The sequence below is a fragment of the Podarcis liolepis genome, assembly GCF_965112155.1.
Source record: "Podarcis liolepis genome assembly, chromosome: 13".
NCBI lineage: Eukaryota > Metazoa > Chordata > Lepidosauria > Squamata > Lacertidae > Podarcis > Podarcis liolepis.
The window spans coordinates 4,082,982-4,105,049 of record NC_139573.1 but is presented as its reverse complement, the minus strand read 5'-3'; the positions used below and the strand labels follow the sequence as shown (position 1 = coordinate 4,105,049).

Sequence of the window (22,068 nt, the reverse complement as noted above, 5' to 3'; positions counted from 1 at the left end):
TTTGGGGGGACAGGGGGCGGGCAGGTGTGGAGGACTCCCTGGTCCTGAATGGAGTAACTGTGCCCCTGAAGGACCAGGTGTGCAGCCTGGGAGTCATTCTGGACTCACCGCTGTCCATGGAGGCGCAGGTCAGTTCTGTGTCCAGGGCAGCTGTCTACCAGCTCCATCTGGTACGCAGGATGAGACCCTCCCTGCCCGCAGACTGTCTGGCCAGAGTGGTACAGGCTCTGGTTATCTCCTGCTTGGACTACTGCCATGCGCTCTATGTGGGGCTACCTTTGAAGGTGACCCGGAAACTACAACTAATCCAGAATGCGGCAGCCAGACTGATGACTGGGAGCGGCCACCGAGACCACATAACACCAGTCTTGAAAGACCTACACTGGCTCCCAGTATGTTTCTGAGCACAATTCAAAGTGTTGGTGCTGACCTTGAAAGCCCTAAATGGCCTCAAAGGCCCAGTAGACCTGAAGGAGCGTCTCCACCCCCATTGTTCTGCCCTGACACTGAGGTCCAGTTCCAAGGGCCTTCTGGCGGTTCCCTCACTGTGCGAAGGGAGCTTACATGGGAACCAGGCAGAGGGTCTTCTCGGTGGTGGCCCCCGCTCTGTGGAACGCCCTCCCACCAGATGTCAAAAAGAAAAACAACTACCAGACTTGTAGAAGACATCTGAAGGCAGCCCTGTTTAGGGAAGCTTTTAATTTTTGATACATTACTGTATTTTAATATTTTGTTGGAAGCTGCCCAGAATGGCTGGGGAAGCCCAGCCAGATGGGCGGGGTATAAATGGTAAATTATTATTATTATTATTATTATTATTATTATTATTATTATTCCCACATATACACAGAGTGCTCTCACCGCCTTCATTGAGCAAGTAGTGCAGACTGCTCCACATAATCACCCCCGTGAATCTGAGATTGATGGTTCAGGAATTCGAAGGCAAGAGATTAGGAGTCCACGCGAGGCAGACACCTGCTGTCCAATATATTGTAGTAAAGGAGAGACGCAGGATGAGGCCAGCTCCTCTGTTTGAGCCTGGCGTCAGAGGAAGCAAGTCTCTGGGTTTTGCAAAAACCACACAGGCAGGCGCCAGAAAAAAACTCTGCCCTCCTGTGGAGACCGCGCGTAGCCATGGCCTGGCTAGCAGCCGTCTAGATTGGTGGCCATCGCTGCTTCTTGTGGCGGGGAGTTCCGCAGATTAACCGTGCGCCGCGGGAAGAAGTCCTCCTTTCCCCGCTGTCCCAAATCTTCCAACACTCACTGGAGTTAGGAGAGAAGGGGAAATCGACTTTTTCTCCGTCCACAATCTCCATGCAGCGCCCCTTTCCATTCCCACCTGCGTGGAGTTGGGGGGGGGGAGAGAGAAATGCGCTCGGCACATGCTCAGAGGCACTGTGCCTCTGTTGCGGCTTCGGATATTCCACTGCTGGGGGAACTGGGGACTCCCCCCCCCCCCCGCCGCCGCCGCGCTCTTCCCTCCGTCCTTTGGCTCCGTTTGAACTCCGGACCAAAAACTCAGGAAAAGCTGGGGGGGGGGGGAGGAAGAGGGGAGGAAATTGTCTCATGCAAACAGGTGCTTCCTCTCTCCGGCCTTCGCCCACCCCCAAAATAAAAAAGAACAAAACCTTACTAACCCCTCCGACGCGCGCCTTCTGCTTGCGAGAAATCTCACAATGTAAGGAAGCCTGAAACAAAGTCTAGAAAAAGCCTTAGGGGTCGGGGAGGGGGCTTTGAAGCAGGGAACCCCCCCCCCCCGCCGCCATTCAGTGCGTTTGGCAAGATATCAAGATTTGGGGAACTGAAAGAAGACAGTCAGGGTTTTTTTTGGGGGGGTCATGCTTCCATCTTTGGGGTTGTGCGCTAAGACGCGGAGCTTCCCTGAGTTGTAAGCGCCCCCCTCTTTTTCCTGAAAGTGCTATAAATACACCCACTCCTGCCCCCCCCAAAAACACACAGAGACACACCTCTCTCTCCTTCGCAGTACAGCTGAGCCAAACTCTGAAAGGAAGGATGTGTGACTTAACGCCGTTTCCTCTGCGACGTTATAAAAAGGCCACACCGGCCCGTCGGTCCTCTGAGGCTGGTTCTCGGGGCGCCGCGGCTTCAGGGGGGGGGTGAAAGGGGGTTCAGCTGGCTTTCTGGCCCCCTCCCCACCTGAAGCGGGCAGGGACAGCACCTTGCAGGCGGCTCCAAGAAGGACCCTGCGGGACAGGGCGGTAAGCGCTCAAAGCCAGGCGTTCCCAAGGACGCGCAAAAGGGGTGAAGGGCGGGTGGGGTTTTTTCCACTTGGGGGGGGGGAACGGGGTTCAAGGGGTGAAGGAGAGGCTACCCGTGGCTACTACCACTAGCCAAGAGGGCTATGATCTGCGCCGTCCCCTGTCGGAGGCAGTAAATGCGTCTGGATGATAGCTGCGGGGAGAGTTCCTCGTGCGCGCGGGTCCCGGTTGCGGGTTTCTCCGTCGTGGGTACCAGCTTGGCCCACCGGGAAAAGAGGGTGGGGGGGCCTGGATGAGTCCAGGGTCTTCTTAGGTTCTTAGCAGCGGGCTGGGAGGAAAAGGGACCCCCGGGGGTGGTTTGGTGGGGGGAGAGGCGGCGGTCTCGGTTTCCATGGTCTCATGCGCTCGCCTTGCGCTTTTCTCCCCCAAAGGCGCAGAACAATAGAGGCATCTCCGCACATCGCGCAGGTAAAGGGCACTCCGTTAAAAATAAAAATGTATTTGGAACACAGTGGTACCTCGGGTTAAGTCCTCTTAGGTAAATCTGAGGTTGCCAGCGCTCGCTGCCTCCAGTGGCAGTGAGTTCCACAGCTGACCTCATCTCTCGGCTGCAAGAATGGGAAGGGATAGATAGATAAACTTTACAGTGGTACCTCTGGTTACGTACTTAATTCGTTCCGGAGGTCTGTTCTTAACCTGAAACTGTTCTTAACCTGAAGCACCACTTTAGCTAATGGGGCCTCCTGCTGCTGCCACGCCGCCGGGGCACGATTTCTGTTCTCATTCTGAAGTTCTTAACCCGAGGTACTATTTCTGGGTTAGCCGAGTCTGTAACCTGAAGCGTATGTAACCGGAAGCGTATGTAACCCGAGGCACCACTGTATCGATATAAATGTATATTTGTGACATCAAATGAAAATGATTTCAAAAAATCAAATCAAAATCCTGGGAATTGTAGTTTCCCCCTCGGGGTGCGATGATTCCAAGGAGCTTTGGAGAGCTACAGTTCCCAGGACTCTTAAGTGGCTTTGAACGCATAGTGCGTGGGCAAATCTGAGATCCCGTTGCGGTTTAAGAACCCTGGCGACTGAAGTTGAAGCCTTCGCGGAGCTACAATTCCCAGCACCCTTAATCAGCTACAGCGCCCGAGATTCTCTTGAGGAAAAGGAAATGCGCTTCGGATGTACGGCGCGTACGCACGGGACCGGGACGCGGGAAAGACCTGAGTTCGAATCCCCCCTCGGCCGTGAAGCTCCCTGTCACTGGCTCTCCGCTTCACCTGCCTCGCAGGGTTGTCGTGGGGATTAAATGAGGGGGGGGGTTAGAGAACCATGCGCGCCCCTTTGTGCAAACTGGAGAAAAAGGCGAGATTTAAATGCAATCGGTTGATCCATCAAAATACTTGCAGGTGCCTTGAATCCCGACTCGGGAAGAAGGCAGGATATAAATGCATTAAATAAATACAGAAAATTTGGTGCAGGGACCTTTGGATCGTGGGAACTAGGGACTGCAGATTTGGTGCAAGGGATCGTGGGAACTAGGGACTCCGGGGAGGGGTTTTCCGTGACTTCTTGGAGCTGCGTGCGGCCGCAAAAGGCAGGGCGCCAGGACTTCTGCGTTCTTCAGTAAATGAATGGGCGGGAGGATCAAAGAGGCGGCAGGCGGCCAGGACTCCTGGGTTCCCTCCTCCGGCTCTGAGTTAAGTCCCTGGCATGAGAAGGCTGTCCTGTGTGCGGTGGACTCCCCTTTGATGGATGTCTCTAAACAGAGCTCAGGTGGCCATCTGTCAGGGATTCTTCAGCTATGATCCTTGCATTGCAGGGGGTGGACTGGATGGCCGCTGGGTACCCCTTCCGACTCTCCAGTTCTCTATATGACTCCAGGACAGCCGAGCTCATGGCAGCTCAGTCCAGTGGCGTAGTGTGGGGGGTGCAGGGGGGGGGCGGCCGCATCCGGGCGCAACATCTGGGGGTTAGGGTTAGGGGGTGCAAATCCACGGGTTAGGGGGCGCAAATCCACGGGTTAGGGGGTGCAAATTACTTGCCTTGCCCCGGGTGCTGACAACCCACGCTACGCCACTGGCTCAGTCGGCAGAGTGTGAGGCGCTCGCGCGCGCTCTCTCTCTCTCTCTCTCTCATTTTCTAATTTACATTTCAAAATATTCATTTAAGCAACCTTAAATCAAAGATTTCCTTTCTTCTCTTTCCGTGGTTCATTTTGCATACCAAACATCCCTGCATGTTTTACATGAACGAAACTATCAGTAAGCCATTGTTACATCCATCAAAACTTATTTACACTGCTAGATTTATCTTAATGCTACCAGCATTTTTAGGGACGCGGGTGGCGCTGTGGGTTAAACCACAGAGCCTAGGACTTGCTGATCAGAAGGTCGGCGGTTCGAATCCCTGCGACGGGGTGAGCTCCCGTTGCTCGGTCCCTGCCAACCTAGCCGATCGAAAGCACACCAGTGCAAGTAGATAAATAGGTAAAGGCGGGAAGGTAAACGGCGTTTCCGTGCGCTGCTCTGGTTTGCCAGAAGTGGCTTAGTCATGCTGGCCACATGACCCAGAAGTTGTACGCCAGCTCCCTCAGCCAATAAAGCGAGATGAGCACCGCAACCCCAGAGTCATCTGCGACTGGACCTAACGGTCAGGGGTCCCTTTACCTTTACCTTTTTACCAGCATTTTTAAAGGAACACAATTTTCACCCATATATTCAGTAAACGTTTTCCAATCTTCTCTAAACGTATGTTCTTCTTGTTCTCTTATGCTATATGTTAAATCTGCAATTGCGTGTATTCCGTCAGTTTAAGTTTTCTTTGCTTGGGACCTCGCTCGTTTTCCATTTTGGGGCTAACAAAACACGGGCCGCAGTAGTGGCGTACATAAATAGTCTTTTTTGACACCCTCTGAATTATCCCCAGCAAAGAGGACTCTGTGGGGGTTTTTTTGGAAAGGTACTTTTAAACATTTTTTTCCCCCAATTCATTATATATCATTTCCCAATACTCTTTTACCCTTTTACAAGTCCACCACATGTGATAAAACGTAACCTCATTTCATCTCCAGCACTTACCCGATTATGACTTAAACATTTTAGCAAGTCTACTCAGAGTTAAATACCATCTATAAATCATTTTCAGGTAGATCTCCTTCAATGAATAACATGCTGTGAACTTCGAATCACTCTTCCAAAGTTTTTCCCAGAGATTCAAATCTATATGTTTTGTGTGTGTGTGGATATCTCTCTCTCTCTCTAATTTTCGTGATCTTTTAGGTTTTCCTGCTTTTGGTGTAACTGTATATGCTTTTAATTTCTTTTCTTTCTTTTCTTTTTATAGATCATCTTTATTGCATTAAGAAATTTACAAAAATGAGAACAAATTAATCCTTACACCCGCTTGTACCAAAAAGAATACGATACATAAAAGAAAATATAAAAAGTGTAAAGGGAAAAAGAATACTTGTCAAGTTCACAATGTTATTTAAGGAGTACAAACCATCGTTTAAATATTTGATACACAAACTTCATAGCAACACATTACCTTCATATTTTCTCTTTCTTTTCCCCCCTTTTACCATCGCATTCTTCCTATTCCTCTAAACTGGTTTGAGTCCCTTGGGTCTTAACTGACTTCCCTCTCTATATTATGTCCTGTATCTATTGCCCAGCAGACTGGCAGGCTCTTCGTCTCAGGGCTGCGGGTTCGAGTTCTGCAACGGCGGGTTGGGCTAGATGACCTTTGGTGGTCTCCGCGATTCTAAGGCTCTTCCCGCTCCTGTAGGTGTGATGGCCGGGCCACGCGACCAGAGCGACGTGCGCGAATTCACGCGCCACTCCGGCGATGTCCTGATGAACCTGAACGAGCTCCGGAAAAGGCACTTCCTCACGGACGTCACCTTGAGAGTGGGGGGCTGCCCCCTGCAGGCCCACAAAGCCGTCCTCACCGCCTGCAGGTGAGCGTCCCACCCTACCTGTGTGTGTCTGTGCCACGCGTGGCCAAGGGGGTCCGCAGGAGGGCAGCGGCGGCTTGTGAAAGTGCAAGAGGGAGCGACAAGAGCATGTGGCTGAGGAACGCTTGGTTGAGTACTGAATTTGAGACCTTGGGCTCGTCTGGAGAGATGGGACATTAGCCAGCTGTGTGGTTAACATTTATCCAATGAAAATAGGGGCACCCTATTCCATGGTAATTAGGGACGCGGGTGGTGCTGTGGGTTAAACCACAGAGCCTCTTGGGCTTGCCGATCAGAAGGTCAGTGGTTCGAATCCCCGCGACGGGGTGAGCTCCCGTTGCTCGGTCCCTGCTCCTGCCAACCTAGCAGTTCAAAAGCATGTCAAAGTGCAAGTAGATAAATAGGTACCACTCCGGCGGGAAGGTAAACAGCATTTCCGTGTGCTACTCTGGAATTCGTTCTTCTTCCTTTTTTTCGAAAATATAGTCTGGCCCCCCACAAGGTCTGAGGGACAGTGGACCTGCCCCCTGCTGAAAACCAGGGTGCTCCAGAACCATGGTCTTGCAAAGGAAACCATGGTTTGCCCTGTGTGAGTGTCCCACATTCCATCATAGAACGTGGCCGCAACTAGAGCATGCTGGGAACTGCGGTCCCTTCTCCTCTGCTTGCGGGAGCAATGCATGCTGGGACTTGCGGTCCTCTTGTCCTGACCCCTCTCCTTCTCTGTGCCCTTTGCAGCGGGTTTTTCTACTCCATCTTCCTGGGCCAGGGGGGCCACGAGGTCAGCGTACTCACTTTGCCCAGTTCCATCGAGCCCGCCGGCTTCCAGGCCCTCCTTGACTTCATGTACACGTCCCGCCTGGTCCTCACGCCGGGCACGGTGCCCGCGGTCCTGGCTGCCGCCTCTTACCTGCAGATGGAACACGTGGTGGAGAGTTGCCATCGCTTCATCCAGGCCAGGTACGCGGGTGGGGAGGGCAAGAGGGGTGCCCCCAGAGAACATAGCTGTCAACTGTCCCTTATTTGGCAGGACAGTCCCTTATCCCAGCGCTCTGTCCCGCTGCGGTCCCTTATTGATGATGTCCCTTAAATTTCCCGGGTTTCAAAGGAAGCAGCTCCTCTCCCTCCCTCCCTCCCTGCCGGCCAGGGAAGAAGGAGGCTCCAGCTGTGTTGCTTGGCTGCGTTGCTCACCCAATAAGGAGTCTGAGAACGACAGGGGGTGGAGCTTGCATGCCTTGTGCAAATCAAATCGGCCGCGTTGCCTGGGGACTCGCCTTTGCTCAGCGCTTCCCAGCGGAGAGGGGACGGTGGTTTTCCTTGCTGCATCCCCTTTGCTGGGTTGCTGCGCTGTGGGAACCACCGCTTGAGGCTTCGTTTGGCTGCTGGCTGGGCTTTCTGCCTTTGGCTCAGAGGGGCTCAGAAGTTGAACATACCTGTGTTTGGAAAATCCCTTATTTTGGCTGCTGATCCCTTATTTTCGAGGCTGCTGGTCCCTTATTTTCAAATCTGTAAGTTGACAGCTATGCCAGAGAACAAACCACAGAGAAACGGGTTGGAAGATTCGAGGCAGGCGCAACGAAGCGCTTTTTCAGGCAGAGGAACAGCGGAACTCCCTGCCACTTGAGGCAGCGACCGCAGCCAACTTGGATGGCTTTGAAAGAAGACTGGACCCATTCGAAAAGGCTATTTGGGGGAGGGCTATTAGCCAGAACAGCTATTCTCTGCCTCCATAATCAGAGGCAGCAAGTGCTTCTGTGTCCCAGTTGATGGAAAACGCAGAAAGGGAGTGGGGTCTTGTGTTCGAATCCTCCCTGGGGGTTTCTCATCGTGGGAATCTTTGAGAGCAGGACGCTGCCGAACCAGAGGGGGGCCAGTGAAATCAAATGTGGGAGGCAAGTCGATGTGACATTCGTCAAAATATCAGCACTCCACCGTTCTTAAAACATATCTGGTACTCTTGCCTAAGGAAATAAGCTCTGAACAGGTGCCAGGACCAGTCTGGATAGTAAGCCTTGGTGAAGACTTGACATTTTTATCCCCCCAAAAGTTTTTGATTGAGTTTCCACTGAAATGAGGCTGCATTTTAATGTTTCAATGTTGTATTTTAATCTTGTTTTTAAAGTTGTATTTCAATCAATTGTTTTTATATTTGGTGTCAGCTGCCCTGAGCCCGTTCTTGGCTGGGGAGGGCGGGGTATAAATGAAATTTTATTATTATTATTATTATTATTATTATTATTATTATTATTATTATTGAAGCAGACCGGAGAAGGGCCCTTCCTCGTCTTAATGGCAGCCGTGGAAATTTGGGAAGATGACAACAAAGGCTTCTTTAATTCAGAAGTCCAATCCCACTTCTCTGGTTCAGGGCAGACAAAGCATTTTTTCCACGCAGCCCAGTGGAACTCACTGCCACAGGACGGCTTAAAAAGAGGTTCAGGCAGATACACGGAGCAGCCAGCTATTGAAGGCAACTAGCCAGAACGGCTAAGCTCTGCCGTCGCAGTTGGGGGGCGGCAAATGCTTCTGAATAATCCAAGTTGCTGGAAATCAGAGGTCCTGGGTTCGAATTCTGACTGTGGGTTGGAATCTGACTTTCTTCTGTTCTGATGTTCTTACGCAGCTACGACCGGGTGACCTTCTTCCTGACCCCCCCAGCGCCCACCTTCCTCCGCCACAGACCCCTAGAAGACGCCGGGGGGTCCCTTGCCCCCAGTTTCCCAAGGCAGGGCCAAGAAGAACCCCCCACCGTCGCTGAGGCCTCCGGCTGCCCTCTGCCGGCGCCCTACTGCCCAAAGGACAAGGAATTGGGGTCTGCGATGTCGCCGGGGGCCGGGGACCAGTCCCCCCCGGGCCAGCCGGCCTCCCCCCGCGAGTCCAGCGGCTGTGCCCCCCCAGGCGCGGACCCCAAAACCTGCCACTGGAAGAAGTATCGCTTCATCGTCCTCAATTCCATGCTGTGCGAGGGGAGGCCGGACCCCCCCGAATTGCACGGCCAGGCCGGCCGGGATGGAGACCCCGGGGACGGAAGCCGCCTTCACAGGTCAGGGAGCAGGTGGGGACTTTACAGATGAACTGCGGCCTGCACGTTGGGAAAATGGTGTTTAGTTTCCTCTTGGGGGCGTAGGACAGCGGGCGGAGGTCAGCTGGGTGCAGTATAAGCTAAACAAGCTCCAGCTTAGCGCCCCACTCATTTGGGAGCTCCCCCAAAATTTAAAGGGATAAAAAACTGGATGTACATTTCCAAAATTTAAGATACGGTTCCGCCGCTGCGAGAAGCCAAGTTACAGGGAACCAGGCAGAGGGCCTTCTCGGTGGTGGCGCCCGCCCTGTGGAACTCCCTCCCACCAGATGTCAAAGAGATAAACAGCTATCTGACTTTTAGAAGACATCTGAAGGCAGCCCTGTCTAGGGAAGCTTTTAATGTTTAATAGGTTATTGTATTTTAGTGTTCTGTTGGAAGCTGCCCAGAGTGGCTGGGGAAACCCAGCCAGATGGGCGGGGTATAAATAAGAAATTATTACAGTGGTACCTCGGGTTAAGTACTTAATTTGTTCCAGAGGTCCATACTTAACCTGAAACTGTTCTTAACCTGAAGCACCACTTTAGCTAATGGGGCCTCCTGCCACCGCTGCGCCTGCTGTGAGACCTGTGATGAAAGACTGTGAAAATCCCAGAAACGAGAAGGAATTGACTAGAAATATTATCTTATAGAATTAAACTAAATAACAAAAAGTTTAAGGAAATAAATTAGAAAAACCTAGAACTGAACAAAGCCTTAACGGGATGCTGGCTACAAATCTTGTTTCACTGGACTATTCAGTTTCCTCAGAAGGAAATCGAGAAATCGTAAACCTTAAATGATTTTAAACAAATGCAATAACAGGGCTGAAACGCTCCCCTGCGTTTACAAAAAGGGTTTGAAAACCTAAATGGCAAGTTTTAGACATGTTGTTGTTTAGTCGTGTCCGCCTCTTCGTGACCCCCTGGACCAGAGCACGCCAGGCCCTCCTGTCTTCCACTGCCTCCCGCAGTTTGGTCAAACTCATGCTGGTAGCTTCGAGAACACTGTCCCACCATCTCGTCCTCCATCGTCCCCTTCTCCTTGTGCCCTCCATCTTTCCCAACATCAGGGTCTTTTCCAGGGAGTCTTCTCTTCTCAGGAGGTGGCCAAAGTCTTGGAGCCTCAGCTTCAGGATCTGTCCTTCCAGTGAGCACTCAGGGCTGATTCCCTTCAGAATGGAGAGGTTGGATCTTCTTGCAGTCCATGGGACTCTCCAGAGTCTCCTCCAGCACCAGAATTCAAAAGCATCCATTCTTCGGCGATCAGCCTTCTTGATGGTCCAGCTCTCACTTCCATACATCACTACTGGGAAAACCAGAGCTTGAACTATATGGACTTTTGTTGGCAAGGTGATAGCGCAAATTCAGAGAAAGGAATACAAGATAAGCTGTTTTAGATTTTAAAACAAACTCAATAACAGGGCTGATACGCTCCTTTGGTCTAGGTGTTACTGCTGATGTTTAAAGACTTATTTCTAGTTGATTACTTCTTGTTTCAGGGATTTTCACGCTATTTCACGCTATTGACACGCTATTGACAACCATATGTCAGGAGTGCTCTGATGGTGTTTCCTGCTTGGCAGGGGGTTGGACTCGATGGCCCTTGTGGTCTCTTCCAACTCTATGATTCTATGATTCTATGATTCCATGATTCATTTGTTTTGTGTAATTTCTCGGTTCCTTGACTGTATTTTTTCTACTGTGATGAAAGATAGGAAGGACGTTTTCTGCCTGGCTCTGACCCTTCCTTCCTTCCGCTCTTGCCCAGGCTGCCGTCCTCTCAGCCCCACTGCTCCGCCTGCAACCAGCCAGCCCCCCTGCTTTGCTCCCACCCTCCAGAAGACGCTTCCATGGGGCAGGGAGACCCCTGTGGTTCTGGTGAGTAGAAAGGGGTGGTTTCTGTTTCTCTCTTTTCCAATCTGCCCCCGTAGGAACTGAACCCGGACCCTGTGGTCGCCACTGAGTGCCTGTCTTCGTGTGCCCCCTCGTTGCGAGGGCCGGAGGGCCGCAACACGAGGACGGGGCCTTTTTGGTGGTGGCTCCCCACTTGTGGAACGCTGTCCTCAGGGAGGCTTGCCTGGCACCATCATTAGACATTTCTTTTCTGCCAGGTTTTGGGCTTTGAATTATCTGTAGCCTCCTTGAATGGGTGGGATGTTTCAACCCTGCTTTTTTCCAAAGCGAGATCGCAGAGGGCCTTCTCGGTGGTGGCGCCCACCCTGTGGAACGCCCTCCTGTCAGATGTCAAGGAAATAAATAGCTATCAGACTTTTAGAAGACATCTGAAGGCAGCCCTGTTTAGGGAAGTTTTGAATGTTTGATGTTTTATCATGTTTTTAATATCCTGTTGGAAGCTGTCCAGAGTGGCTGGGGAGGCCCGGCCAGATGGGCAGGGTATAAGTATTAAATTATTATTATTATTATTATTATTATTATTATTATTATTATTATTATTACTATTAAAAGTTATTAATAACATAACACCTAAAAACATAAAAATAGAAGTAAACACACCATCATATTTCACTTATCTCCTAAACATTTTCTAATGTTGATAATGTAAATGTTTGTTTAAATCCTGTTAAATCTATTGACTTTCTTTGTTTCTGAAAATATAATATAATATGAGTGGTTCCCAATCTTTTTCAAAGTCTCTGTTGCCTTTTTCTCTTCGTCTTTCTGTCATTTTTGCCAGTTCTGCATAGTTCAGCAACTTCTCTTGCCATTGTTCTTTAGTGACTGATAAATTTAATCAATGAATAAGTCTCCATCTCTCCGCATCAGTTCGCAATTCATTTATTTTTCTAAAAGGGTCTCGTGAAAATCCACCAGGATTCTAGTGCGAATTTCTCGTAACGTGCACAAGGTCAAACGCCGTTTTGCCTCGTTTTCACATTTTTGGCAGAGCGATGTTGCATATCGCAACACCTTTTTAACATTAATCATAATAATAGATGAGTCAGTTGGTTAGAGCATGGTGCTGATAACGCCAAGTTGCGGGTTCGAATCCCGTACGATATTCCTGAATTGCAGCGGGTTGGACTAGATGACACCCTAACCTCTTGCAACTCTACAATTCCATGAGTCTATGAAAAAGGGATTTCGGGGCAGAGAGTGTGTTTTTGCACGGACTGGGCAGGCCCAAACTCCTCGCACTTGTGACTCCCCAGGGGCTGGCCCTTACGACTGCAGTGCCTGCGACTTAGGATACCTGGAGGAAGATGAAGAAGAGGGGGGAGGAGGAGGAAGGAGCCCCCCAGACTCAGGAAGCGCCTTCGAGGAAAAGCCGTACAAATGCCATTTCTGCAACTCGGCCTTCCGCTACAAAGGGAACCTTGCAAGCCACAGATCTCTGCATACCGGTTGGTTTTCCTTTACTTTGAACAATGTCTAAACTGGGCTTTCATCCAGAACATGGGCTTATGCATATAAAACTCAAATGTCTATACAGTGGGTGACGGGTTGCGAATGTGATCCATGCGGGAGGCACGTCCGCAACCCGCAGTGTTCGCAACCCGCAGTGGCGCGTCTGTGCACGTGCGGGTTGCGATTCGGTGTTTCTGCACACGCGCAAAGTGCAATTTAGCGCTTCTGCGCATGTTCAACTGCTGAAACCCGGAAGTAACCCGTTCCAGTACTTCCGGGTTTTGGCGGTCCGGGTGGCGCTGTGGGTAAAACCTCAGCGCCTAGGATTTGCCGATCGTCAGGTCGGCGGTTCGAATCCCCGCGGCAGGGTGCGCTCCCGTCGTTCGGTCCAAGCGCCTGCCAACCTAGCAGTTCGAAAGCACCACCGGGTGCAAGTAGATAAATAGGGACCGCTTTATAGCGGGAAGGTAAACGGCGTTTCTGTGTGCTGCGCTGGCTCGCCAGATGTAGCTTGTCACGCTGGCCACGTGACCCGGAAGTGTCTTTGGACAGCGCTGGCCCCCGGCCTCTTAAGTGAGATGGGCGCACAACCCTAGAGTCGGACACGACTGGTCCGTATGGGCAGGGGTACCTTTACCGTAACCCGAAAAAACACAACCTGAAGCGTCTGTAACCCGAGGTATGACTGTATATCTATATATCGATATGGATAATCAAAACAATAAATTAAACTTCAACAGGGACAAATGTCAGGTTCTGTACTTAGGCAGAAAGAACCAGAATGACAAATATAAGATGGGGGACACCTGGCTTGCTAGCAGTACATGCGGCCTAGGACCCTCGTACCTACGGGACTGCCTTTCCTGGTATGCCCCGCGGAGGACCTACCGTATTTTTCGCCCTATAGGACGTACTTTTCCCCCTCCAAAAATGAAGGGGAAATGTGTGTGCGTCCTATGGGACGAATGCAGGCTTTCGCTGAAGCCTGGAGAGCATGAGGAGTCGGTGCGCACTGACCCCTTTCGCTCTCCAGGCTTCAGGAAGCTATCCACAAGCCTTGGGAGCCCGCGGGAGTTCCCACCGGGCTCCCAAGGCTTGCGGACAGCAGCCTGCAGCCGAAAACCCGGTGAGTGCAGCGGAGCACGCCTCAGGCTTCGGGCAGCTCTCCGCAACCCTTGGGAGCCTGGCGCGACTTACCGCCGGGCTCCCTAGGCTTGCGGATAGCAGCTTGTTCTGGGGGCTGGGGTCGGCTGGGGGGGAAATAATTTTTTTTTTATTTGGGCTGGTGCGCCCTATGGGGCGAAAAATACGGTAAATAACAACACTTTGGAAGTCCCGAGCCCCAGGGGCAGGGTCTTTTCAGCTCTGGCCCCGGCCTGGTGGAACACCCAGCAAAAGAAGCTAATGGTATTCTAATCTGCATCTGCAGAAGTCTAGTGCCCAGATCAAGGGAAGGAATAGTCCGGCTCTTCTCTTCCTTGGTTAGAGCCCACCTGGAGTCCACTTTCCAGTTTGGGACACCATCATTTAAGGATATTGACAAGCTGTAAGGTGTGCCGAGGAGGGTGAAGAAGATGGTCAAGGGTCTGGAAACCAAGCCATATGAGGAATGGTTGAAGTAACTGGGTATGTTTAGCCAGGAGAAGAGGAGCCATGAAAGCCATCTTCAAATATCTGAAGGGCTGTCCCATGGAGGAGGAAGCAAGCTTGTTTTCTCCTGCTCTGGAGGGTAAGACTCGAACCCGTGGCTTCAATTTTCAAGAAAGGAGATTCTGACTAAATATTAGGAAGAACGTTCTGACAGCAAGAGCTGTTCGACAGGGGAACGGACTCCCTTGGAAAGTGGTGGACTCTCCTTCCTTGGAGGTTTTTAAGCAGAGGTTGGACGGCCATCTGCCAGGGATGCTTTAGTTGAGATGCCTGCATCGCAGGGGGTTAGGCTGGATGACCTTTGGGGGTCCCTTCCAGGAGTCTATTCAGAATGGGGAGATGGAGTCCCTTATCGGTGGGTGAGGGGGGCATTCAGAATAGTGTGACCGGCCCCTGAAGCCTCACCTGTGCCACTGCTACCTGTCACGCTTAGGAGAGAAGCCGTACCACTGCGGGATTTGCGGCGCCCAGTTCAACCGCCCGGCGAATCTCAAGACTCACCTGCGTATTCACTCCGGGGAGAAGCCCTACAAGTGTGAGACCTGCGGATCTCGTTTTGTGCAGGTAAACAAAAAAGTGGGGGGAGATACCTGGCAGGTGTGGGGGACTCCCTGGTCCTGAATGGGGCAACTGTGCCCCTGAAGGACCAGGTGCGCAGCCTGGGAGTCATTCTGGACTCACAGCTGTCCATGGAGGGGCAGGTCAGTTCTGTGTCCAGGGCAGCTGTCTGCCAGCTCCATCTGGTACGCAGGATGAGACCCTCCCTGCCCGCAGACTGTCTGGCCAGAGTGGTGCATGCTCTGGTTATCTCCCGCTTGGACTGCTGCAATGCGCTCTACATGGGGCTACCTTTGAAGGTGACCCAGAAACTACAACTAATCCAGAGTGAGGCAGCTAGACTGGTGACTGGGAGCGGCCGCCGAGACCACATAACACCGGTCTTGAAAGACCTACACTGGCTCCCAGTACGTTTCTGAGCACAATTCAAAGTGTTGGTGCTGACCTTGAAAGCCCTAAATGGCCTCGGTCCAGTATACCTGAAGGAGCGTCTCCATCCCCATCGTTCTGCCCGGACACTGAGATCCAGCGCCAAGGGCCTTCTGGCGGTTCCCTCATTGCGAGAAGTGAGGTTACAGGGAACCAGGCAGAGGGCCTTCTCGGTGGTGGCCTTCTCGGGGGTTGGACTCGATGGCCCTTGTGGTCTATTCCAACTCTATGATTCTATGATTCTATGTGGCGCCCACCGTGTGGAACGCCCTCCCACCAGATGTCAAAGAGAAAAATAACTACCAAACTTTTAGAAGACATCTGAGGGCAGCCCTGTTTAGGGAAGCTTTTAATGTTTAATAGGTTATTGTATTTTAGTGTTTTGTTGGAAGCTGCCCAGAGTGGCTGGGGAAACCCAGCCAGATGGGCAGGGTATAAATAATAAATTATTATTATTATATTATTATTATATTATTATTATTATAAACATAGCCCTATTAAGAAATTGAGGTTTTAAGTTTCAGGCAGACTCAAAAACAGGGCTGAAGCGCTCCTGACTGCTGATGTTAAAGAATGCGCTATCCTGGAGGCTGAAGGTATGCAATCGCGGAACCGCAGAGGTGTCCACCCACCAGTCATTCCTCCTTCCTTCTCCCAGGTCGCTCACTTGAGAGCCCATGTCCTGATCCACACCGGGGAGAAGCCCTACCCCTGCGGGACGTGCGGGACTCGATTTCGGCATCTGCAGACCCTAAAGAGTCACCTCCGTATCCACACAGGAGAGAAGCCTTATCATGTGAGTGGAGAGGGAACTTTATATATATATAAAATATATATATACTGCTATGTTGTACAGTCATACCTCAGGTTACAGACGCTTCGGGTTGCGCACTGCGCCAAACCTGGAATGTCCCCCAGAGGAACTTATGGTCTTCAAACAAAAACATCTTGGAGGTTAGGCTGGCCTCAACCAGAGCCAGGGCCTTTTCGGCCGTGGCCCCGATCTGGTGGAACGCCCTGTCCCAAGAGACGAGGGCCCTGTGGGACTTGACATCTTTCCTGCAAGACTCAGCTGTTCCACCAGGCCTTTGGCCAGGGCACAGCCTGACTCCCTCTTTTGGCAATCTTCACAGAACTCTAGCCCAATGGTTGCTATTAACCTGATTTGAATTAATTTTATAATGAAATGATTTTAGAATGTTGTATTATTTTACTCTTGTTAGCCGCCCTGAGCCCGGCTTAGGCTGGGGAGTGCGGGATATAAATAAAATATTATTATTATTATTATTATTATTATTATTATTAATGGTGTGTTTGATGTGGCGGACAAGAAACGGGTCTTGGTGACCAGGGGCGTAGGAAGGGGGGGCAGAGGGCAGTGCGCCCCACGTTCCATCATGGGGGGGGGGACGACAAATTATCAAGGAACAGTTACTGCCCTACTAGGGCGGTTCATAATTTATTTATTTTTAAATGTCTGCTCCAAATTTCTTACTACACTAGGGATTATATAGCTATATATGAAATTTCATGCATATCAGTTAAAATCCTGACCCTCCTCCACGACAATACAGTGGATGCTTGGGTTGCGAACATGATCCGTGCGGGATGCACATTCGCAACTCGCAGCGTTCACAAGCTGCAGCACCGCGTCTGCGCACGTGCGGGTCGTGATTCGGCATTTCTGCGCATGTGAAAAGGTCGATATAGTGGTTCTGCGCATGTGCGAACGCCGAAACCCAGAAGTAACTCGTTCCGGGTTTGGTGCGGTGCGCAACCCGAAATCGCGCAACCCGAAGCGTCTGTAACCCGAGGTATGACTGTACAACATAGCCGCAGCATAAAAGACAGTATAAAATCATGAATGACAATAAAATTCAAAGCTCAGAAACCAATATGGGGAAAATCCATCTAATAAGTTCAGTGGTACCTTGGGTTACATATGCTTCAGGTTACAGACTCTACTAAGAAATAGTGCTTCAGGTTAAGAACTTTGCTTCAGGGTGAGAACAGAAATTTTGCTCCGGCAGCGCGGCAGCAGCAGGAGGCCCCATTAGCTAAAGTGGTGCTTCAGGTTAAGAACAGTTTCAGGTTAAGAACGGACCTCCGGAACGAATTAAGTACTTAACCCCCCGAGGTACCACTGTATTAGATAGTCACCAGGGCTAGCTGGCTGAATTGGTCCTACTTGGGCCAGCGATGAGACCAGGGGAGAATTAGCTGTGGGGTCTCAGAGCGGGTAATCTTCATAAAAGGGGAGGGGGAGGGAAAAGAAGGGAAATAAAAGATCAGGCTGAATTCAAATTAAAGGCCAGGAGGAATAGCTCTGTCTTACAGGCCCCGCGGAAGGAGGTTAAATCCTGCAGGGCCCTGGTCTCCCGGGACAGAACATTCCACCAGGTCGGAGCCACCACTGAGAAGGCCCTGGCCCTGGCGGAGGATAGTCTGCCTTCCTTAGGGCCCGGGACTCCTAAACTATGGTTATCCATGGACCTTAAGGTCCTCTGCGGGGCACCGGTTTGGGGAAAGCCGCCCTGCAGCACTCTGAGACGTAGGCGCCCGCCTTGACACCTGTCTGCTCTCCGCAGTGCGAGAAATGCGACGTCCGCTTCCGCCACAAGAGCCAGTTGCGGCTGCACCTGCGACAGAAACACGGCGCCATCACCAACACAAAGATCCGCTACAAAGTCCTTGAAGGGCCTTACGCTGGTCTCTGCTGAGCAGGGAGCGTATTGCGCAGTTTCGGCCGGATCCACAAATCCGCCGACTGGCGGATTCTGCGCTCAGGTATCTGAGTGGAATCTTCCGTATCCTGCACCTGAGAGCTGGACCTCTTCGGTGTCTGAAACGCAGAATATCCGACGCCCTAAATGGCGCGCGTCACATTCTTGCATAGCTGTCAACTTTTCTCGCGAGGAATCCTATTCGGAATAAGGGAATTTAAAAAAAGGAAAACATTGGCAGCTATGCATTCTGGGCGACTGCATTTTTTCATTATTTAAAGAGGTTCCTGCAAAGAATGATATATAAAAAAAGAACCATTCAGACGTCTGCCAGATCCAAACCCCGAATTTAGATAATTCGGTGAGTTTCGAATGTTTAAATTGAGAGCTAATTATTATTCAGAATCAGGGCGGGGGAAATATTGAGCAACCATTCTTGCTTCATGCCCCCACTCCCAAGATATAAACCCACTAGGCGCTACTCCCTTCTTGGGGGTTAGAGAAGAAACCCCAAAAACTGATGTACGGCTCTGCAGGCAGAGCTGTGATAGTAAAAGCAGAATTTCCAAGCCACGGCTAGTCTCTTGCCTTCTTTGTTTATATGTTCCTTTTTGTGTCGCCTGGGAAGCGGCGCAAAAATTCGGGAGAGGTGTAAGGCAGGCGAGAAAGTCTGCGAATTAGGAGCAGAAAAAGCTGTTACGCCTGCTATACACCTCTTGGGCTGCATAAATGCACTGTCCCTTTAAGGCACACCCTTTCCCCCAAAGGATTCTGGGAACTGTAGTTTGCTGAGGCCGCGAGGAGTTAAAAACTACAGCGCCCAGAATTATTTGGGGAAAAGAATTTGCTTCCGATGTGCTTTATGGGGTGGTCTTAATACCAAAGGGTGTAATTTGTTAGGGGCTGCTGGGAGTTGTAGCGTGGCTCATTAGCAATGATCAAACCCTGGAAAACTAGAGTTCCCTCCCATAATTCACTGGAGGGAGGCCACGGCTATGGATCTCCAAGATGCTTTGGGGAGTGGAAGTTGTGACTGTGGATTCCCAGAATCCTCTGGGGCACATTCATCCCAGAACTTGACTCCTTTAACCAGCAGAGTCTCTCAGGCAGACTTTTCCCTGCTCCTGGCAGCCGGAGATTCGAACCCAGAACCTTCTGCGTGCAAAGCAGGGGTCCCTGCTACTGACCCCCGCCCCACCCTAGCTATGGACTCTGCTTTTCTCCTCCACAGGACATAAGCTAGACGTTAAGAGGAGTTTATTAGAATCATTGTTTGACTTCATTTTGTTTTTTTAACGTTCTGTGTAGTGTACTTTGCTCTTTCTAAATGTGTTATTTTGCTGGCCAAATCTGTCTTGTCTGTTCTTAGTGCTCCATTGTTATTCTTGATTATTATTATTATTATTATTGCTGCTGCTGTTTCCTTCTTCCGACTGCGATGCTGCGTTGTTTGCCGATCTTCCTCTTAACATCGAAGAGACGTTGCGGGTCACGTGGGCCGATTCCACCTCATACCATTAAAGCGCTGTGCAATACCACTTTAAACAGCCACGGCTTCCCCCAGAGAATCATGGGAACTGTAGTTTGTTCATGGTGCCGAGAGGGGAGCCTTCTATTCTCCCCACAGAGCAACAGTTCCCAGAATTCCCTGGGAGGTGGGATTGACTCTCATGGGAGTCCTGGGAGCTATAGTTTGCTAAGAGTGTTGAGGGGAGACCCCCCCATCTGCCCCTCCTAGTACTATAGTTCCCAGAGTGCTTTAACCATCGATGCCTCTTCCCGGGGGATTCTGGGAATTGTGCCTCTGCAGGGGGGGCGGGGCGGCGGGTAAGGCAGGGTCCCATATTTCAAGAAGTAAAAATCTGGACACAAAAAGCTTTTTTATTTTTTATTTTTTTATAATATTTTATTAGGTTTTATCAATAGAGAAGTTTAGAAAAATACAAAAACAAAAAAAGATACAAAATTACAAAATACAAAAACACAGACATTAAACACAAAGAAAGAAAAAGAAAAAACACATATAAAAGAAAACAAAAATTCCCTCTTTCTTAATTTCTCATCTTTAGTTAACTTATTTTCCTGACTTCCTCACGTCTCCCATTTTTGTATCCCTTTTAAAAATTGGTTCAGCAAATTCATGTCCTGTTAGTTTATCTATTATTAATCCCATCTTACATTTTACCTTGTTGCTAGAACCCCTTCAATTCATTTCAATGTCATCAGCATTCAAAAATTTACAAAAAGCTTTTTTAAAGGAAAGTCGCTGAGCCCAGATTTGCCCGGACACTTAATTTCGTCATTGGAATCCCGGGAAAGTCCGGGTGCACGGCCTTCTCAGCACCCTTGGGTGTCAGTTCCCATAATTCCTTGGGGGAAGCGCCAGCTGTTTAAAGTGGAATCAAAGCGCTTTGAAAGGATGGTGTGGCCGAAGCCACATTCAGAGAACCTTATCCGGAATTGGGCCTGGCAGGAGCAGAAAGTGGGGAAGGGGGACACAGTGAGGTCTGGAACCGCAGCCTAAGAACTTTCCAGAAGTTTCTAGAAGAGGTCTGGAACCTCAGAAAGAGAGGAAAAAGCTAATGAACAATAGGAAACGCCTTGAGAAAGCACCAGCCTGCCTCCTCCAGATTTTTCTTTTTTCTTTTTCTTTGCATGCATGCATCAGTTTTCAGGAAATGAGACGATTTCCATTTTTAAAGGGAGTTATTAGGAAAAGGCCTCCCCTCCGGTGAGAGAGGAAGGAAGGTTCTGCGTTGACATGGGGCTGAAGACGACACCCCCCCAAGTGGAAAATGAATGTCGGTGCCTGATCCCCGAAGACCTGGGTTCGAAAGGTGCGCTTTTTGAAGGCGCCCCTGGTGTCTGGGCAAAGGGGCATGTTGTGGAATTGTGGCTTTCAATGCCAGGAATTGGATCAATCGGGCTGGTTCCCTTTTGGTCTGGGTAAAGTTTGGAGGGGGGCGCAGAAAGATACCAAGGGTCTGTCTGGGTTTTGAAATATATCTATATGTATTTATTCACGCACGCCTGCAACAAAACAATCTCTTTGTAAGGTCGCCAAACTTTATATCCTTGCGTTGTTTCAATAAAGCTAAAGTTGTCCGGCGATCGTTTGTCGTTTCTCGAACATCTTGAATGGGGACTTTAAAATAAAAAACCTGTCTTGTTTGGGTAGGCCATATATATATGACCTTAAATTACCGTATTTTTTGCACCATAACACTCACTTTTTTCCTCCTAGAAAGTAAGGGGAAATGTCTGTGCGTGTTATGGAGCGAATGCCTGCGGGTGGCGGGGGGGATCTGCTGCAGTCGTGAGCAGAGGATCCATGGTTCCCCTTCCTTCCCTCCTCCGTGGCTCGCTTTGAAACAGCAAAGCGGGAGAAGAGCCGCTGAGTGGGGAGGAGAGAGAGAGACAGAGAGCCTGCTTGCTTTAAAGGAGCAAAGTGGGAGAGGAGAGGAGAGGAGAGGAGAGGAGAGGAGAGGAGAGGAGAGGAGAGGAGCCGCTTACACGAGTGTAAGCGGCTCCTGTCCGGTTGGCTCCTTTAAAGCAAGCAGGCTCTCTGTCCCTCTCTCCTCCCCACTTGCTAAATAGCAGCAAAGTTTTTCCGCAAGCAGGCTCTCTGTCTCTCTCTCCTCCCCACTCCTCTTATAAGAGCCTTCTCCTCTTATACCCCTCTTCTGCATTATTAACAGCATCCTTCTCCACCCACCCCACACGTGTTCCTTGTCCCTTGAGTGCTTTTCCTTCCCTCCCCACTTAAAACATGGTTACAAAGCACGGATCCACATGGATCCTCAGGATTTTTGCACTGGGTCACCCCAAATTCACCATCAGATCACATAGCATGTCCATGGCTACATCTTGCACCAAAATAATAACACACCCACTTTTGCCTGGGGCCGCAGTGGTGCAAAAACGTGGTTACAAAGCACGGATCCACATGGATCCTCAGGATTTTTGCATTGGGCTACCCCAAACTCACCGTCAGATCACATGTCTGTGGCCACAGCATGAACCACAAAAATCATACACCCACTGTTTCGTTTAGAATATTTTTTTTCTTGTTTTCCTCCTCTAAAAACTAGGTGCGTGTTATG

The 22,068-nt window shown here is 50.3% G+C and overlaps 1 protein-coding gene across 3 annotated transcripts; it reads left to right on the top strand.

Annotated features, from left to right (window-relative positions):
* Window positions 1-2,081: 2,081 nt before the first annotated feature.
* Window positions 2,082-21,074, top strand: BCL6B (BCL6B transcription repressor). Of its 3 annotated transcripts, none has more exons than XM_083472712.1 (10): window positions 2,082-2,219; window positions 6,008-6,179; window positions 6,915-7,136; window positions 8,800-9,219; window positions 11,008-11,117; window positions 12,410-12,601; window positions 14,689-14,819; window positions 15,901-16,038; window positions 17,831-19,840; window positions 20,213-21,074. In XM_083472712.1, the coding sequence occupies exons 2-9, from the start codon at window positions 6,013-6,015 to the stop codon at window positions 17,960-17,962; spliced, it is 1,512 nt and encodes a 503-aa protein (XP_083328838.1). In that variant the 5' UTR covers window positions 2,082-2,219; window positions 6,008-6,012; the 3' UTR covers window positions 17,963-19,840; window positions 20,213-21,074. The 3 variants fall into 3 exon arrangements, with proteins under 3 accessions (XP_083328838.1, XP_083328839.1, XP_083328840.1); XM_083472713.1 differs by having other exon boundaries at window positions 2,082-2,273; XM_083472714.1 differs by lacking the exons at window positions 6,008-6,179; window positions 20,213-21,074 and having other exon boundaries at window positions 17,831-18,259.
* The last annotated feature ends 994 nt before the right edge of the window (window positions 21,075-22,068 follow it).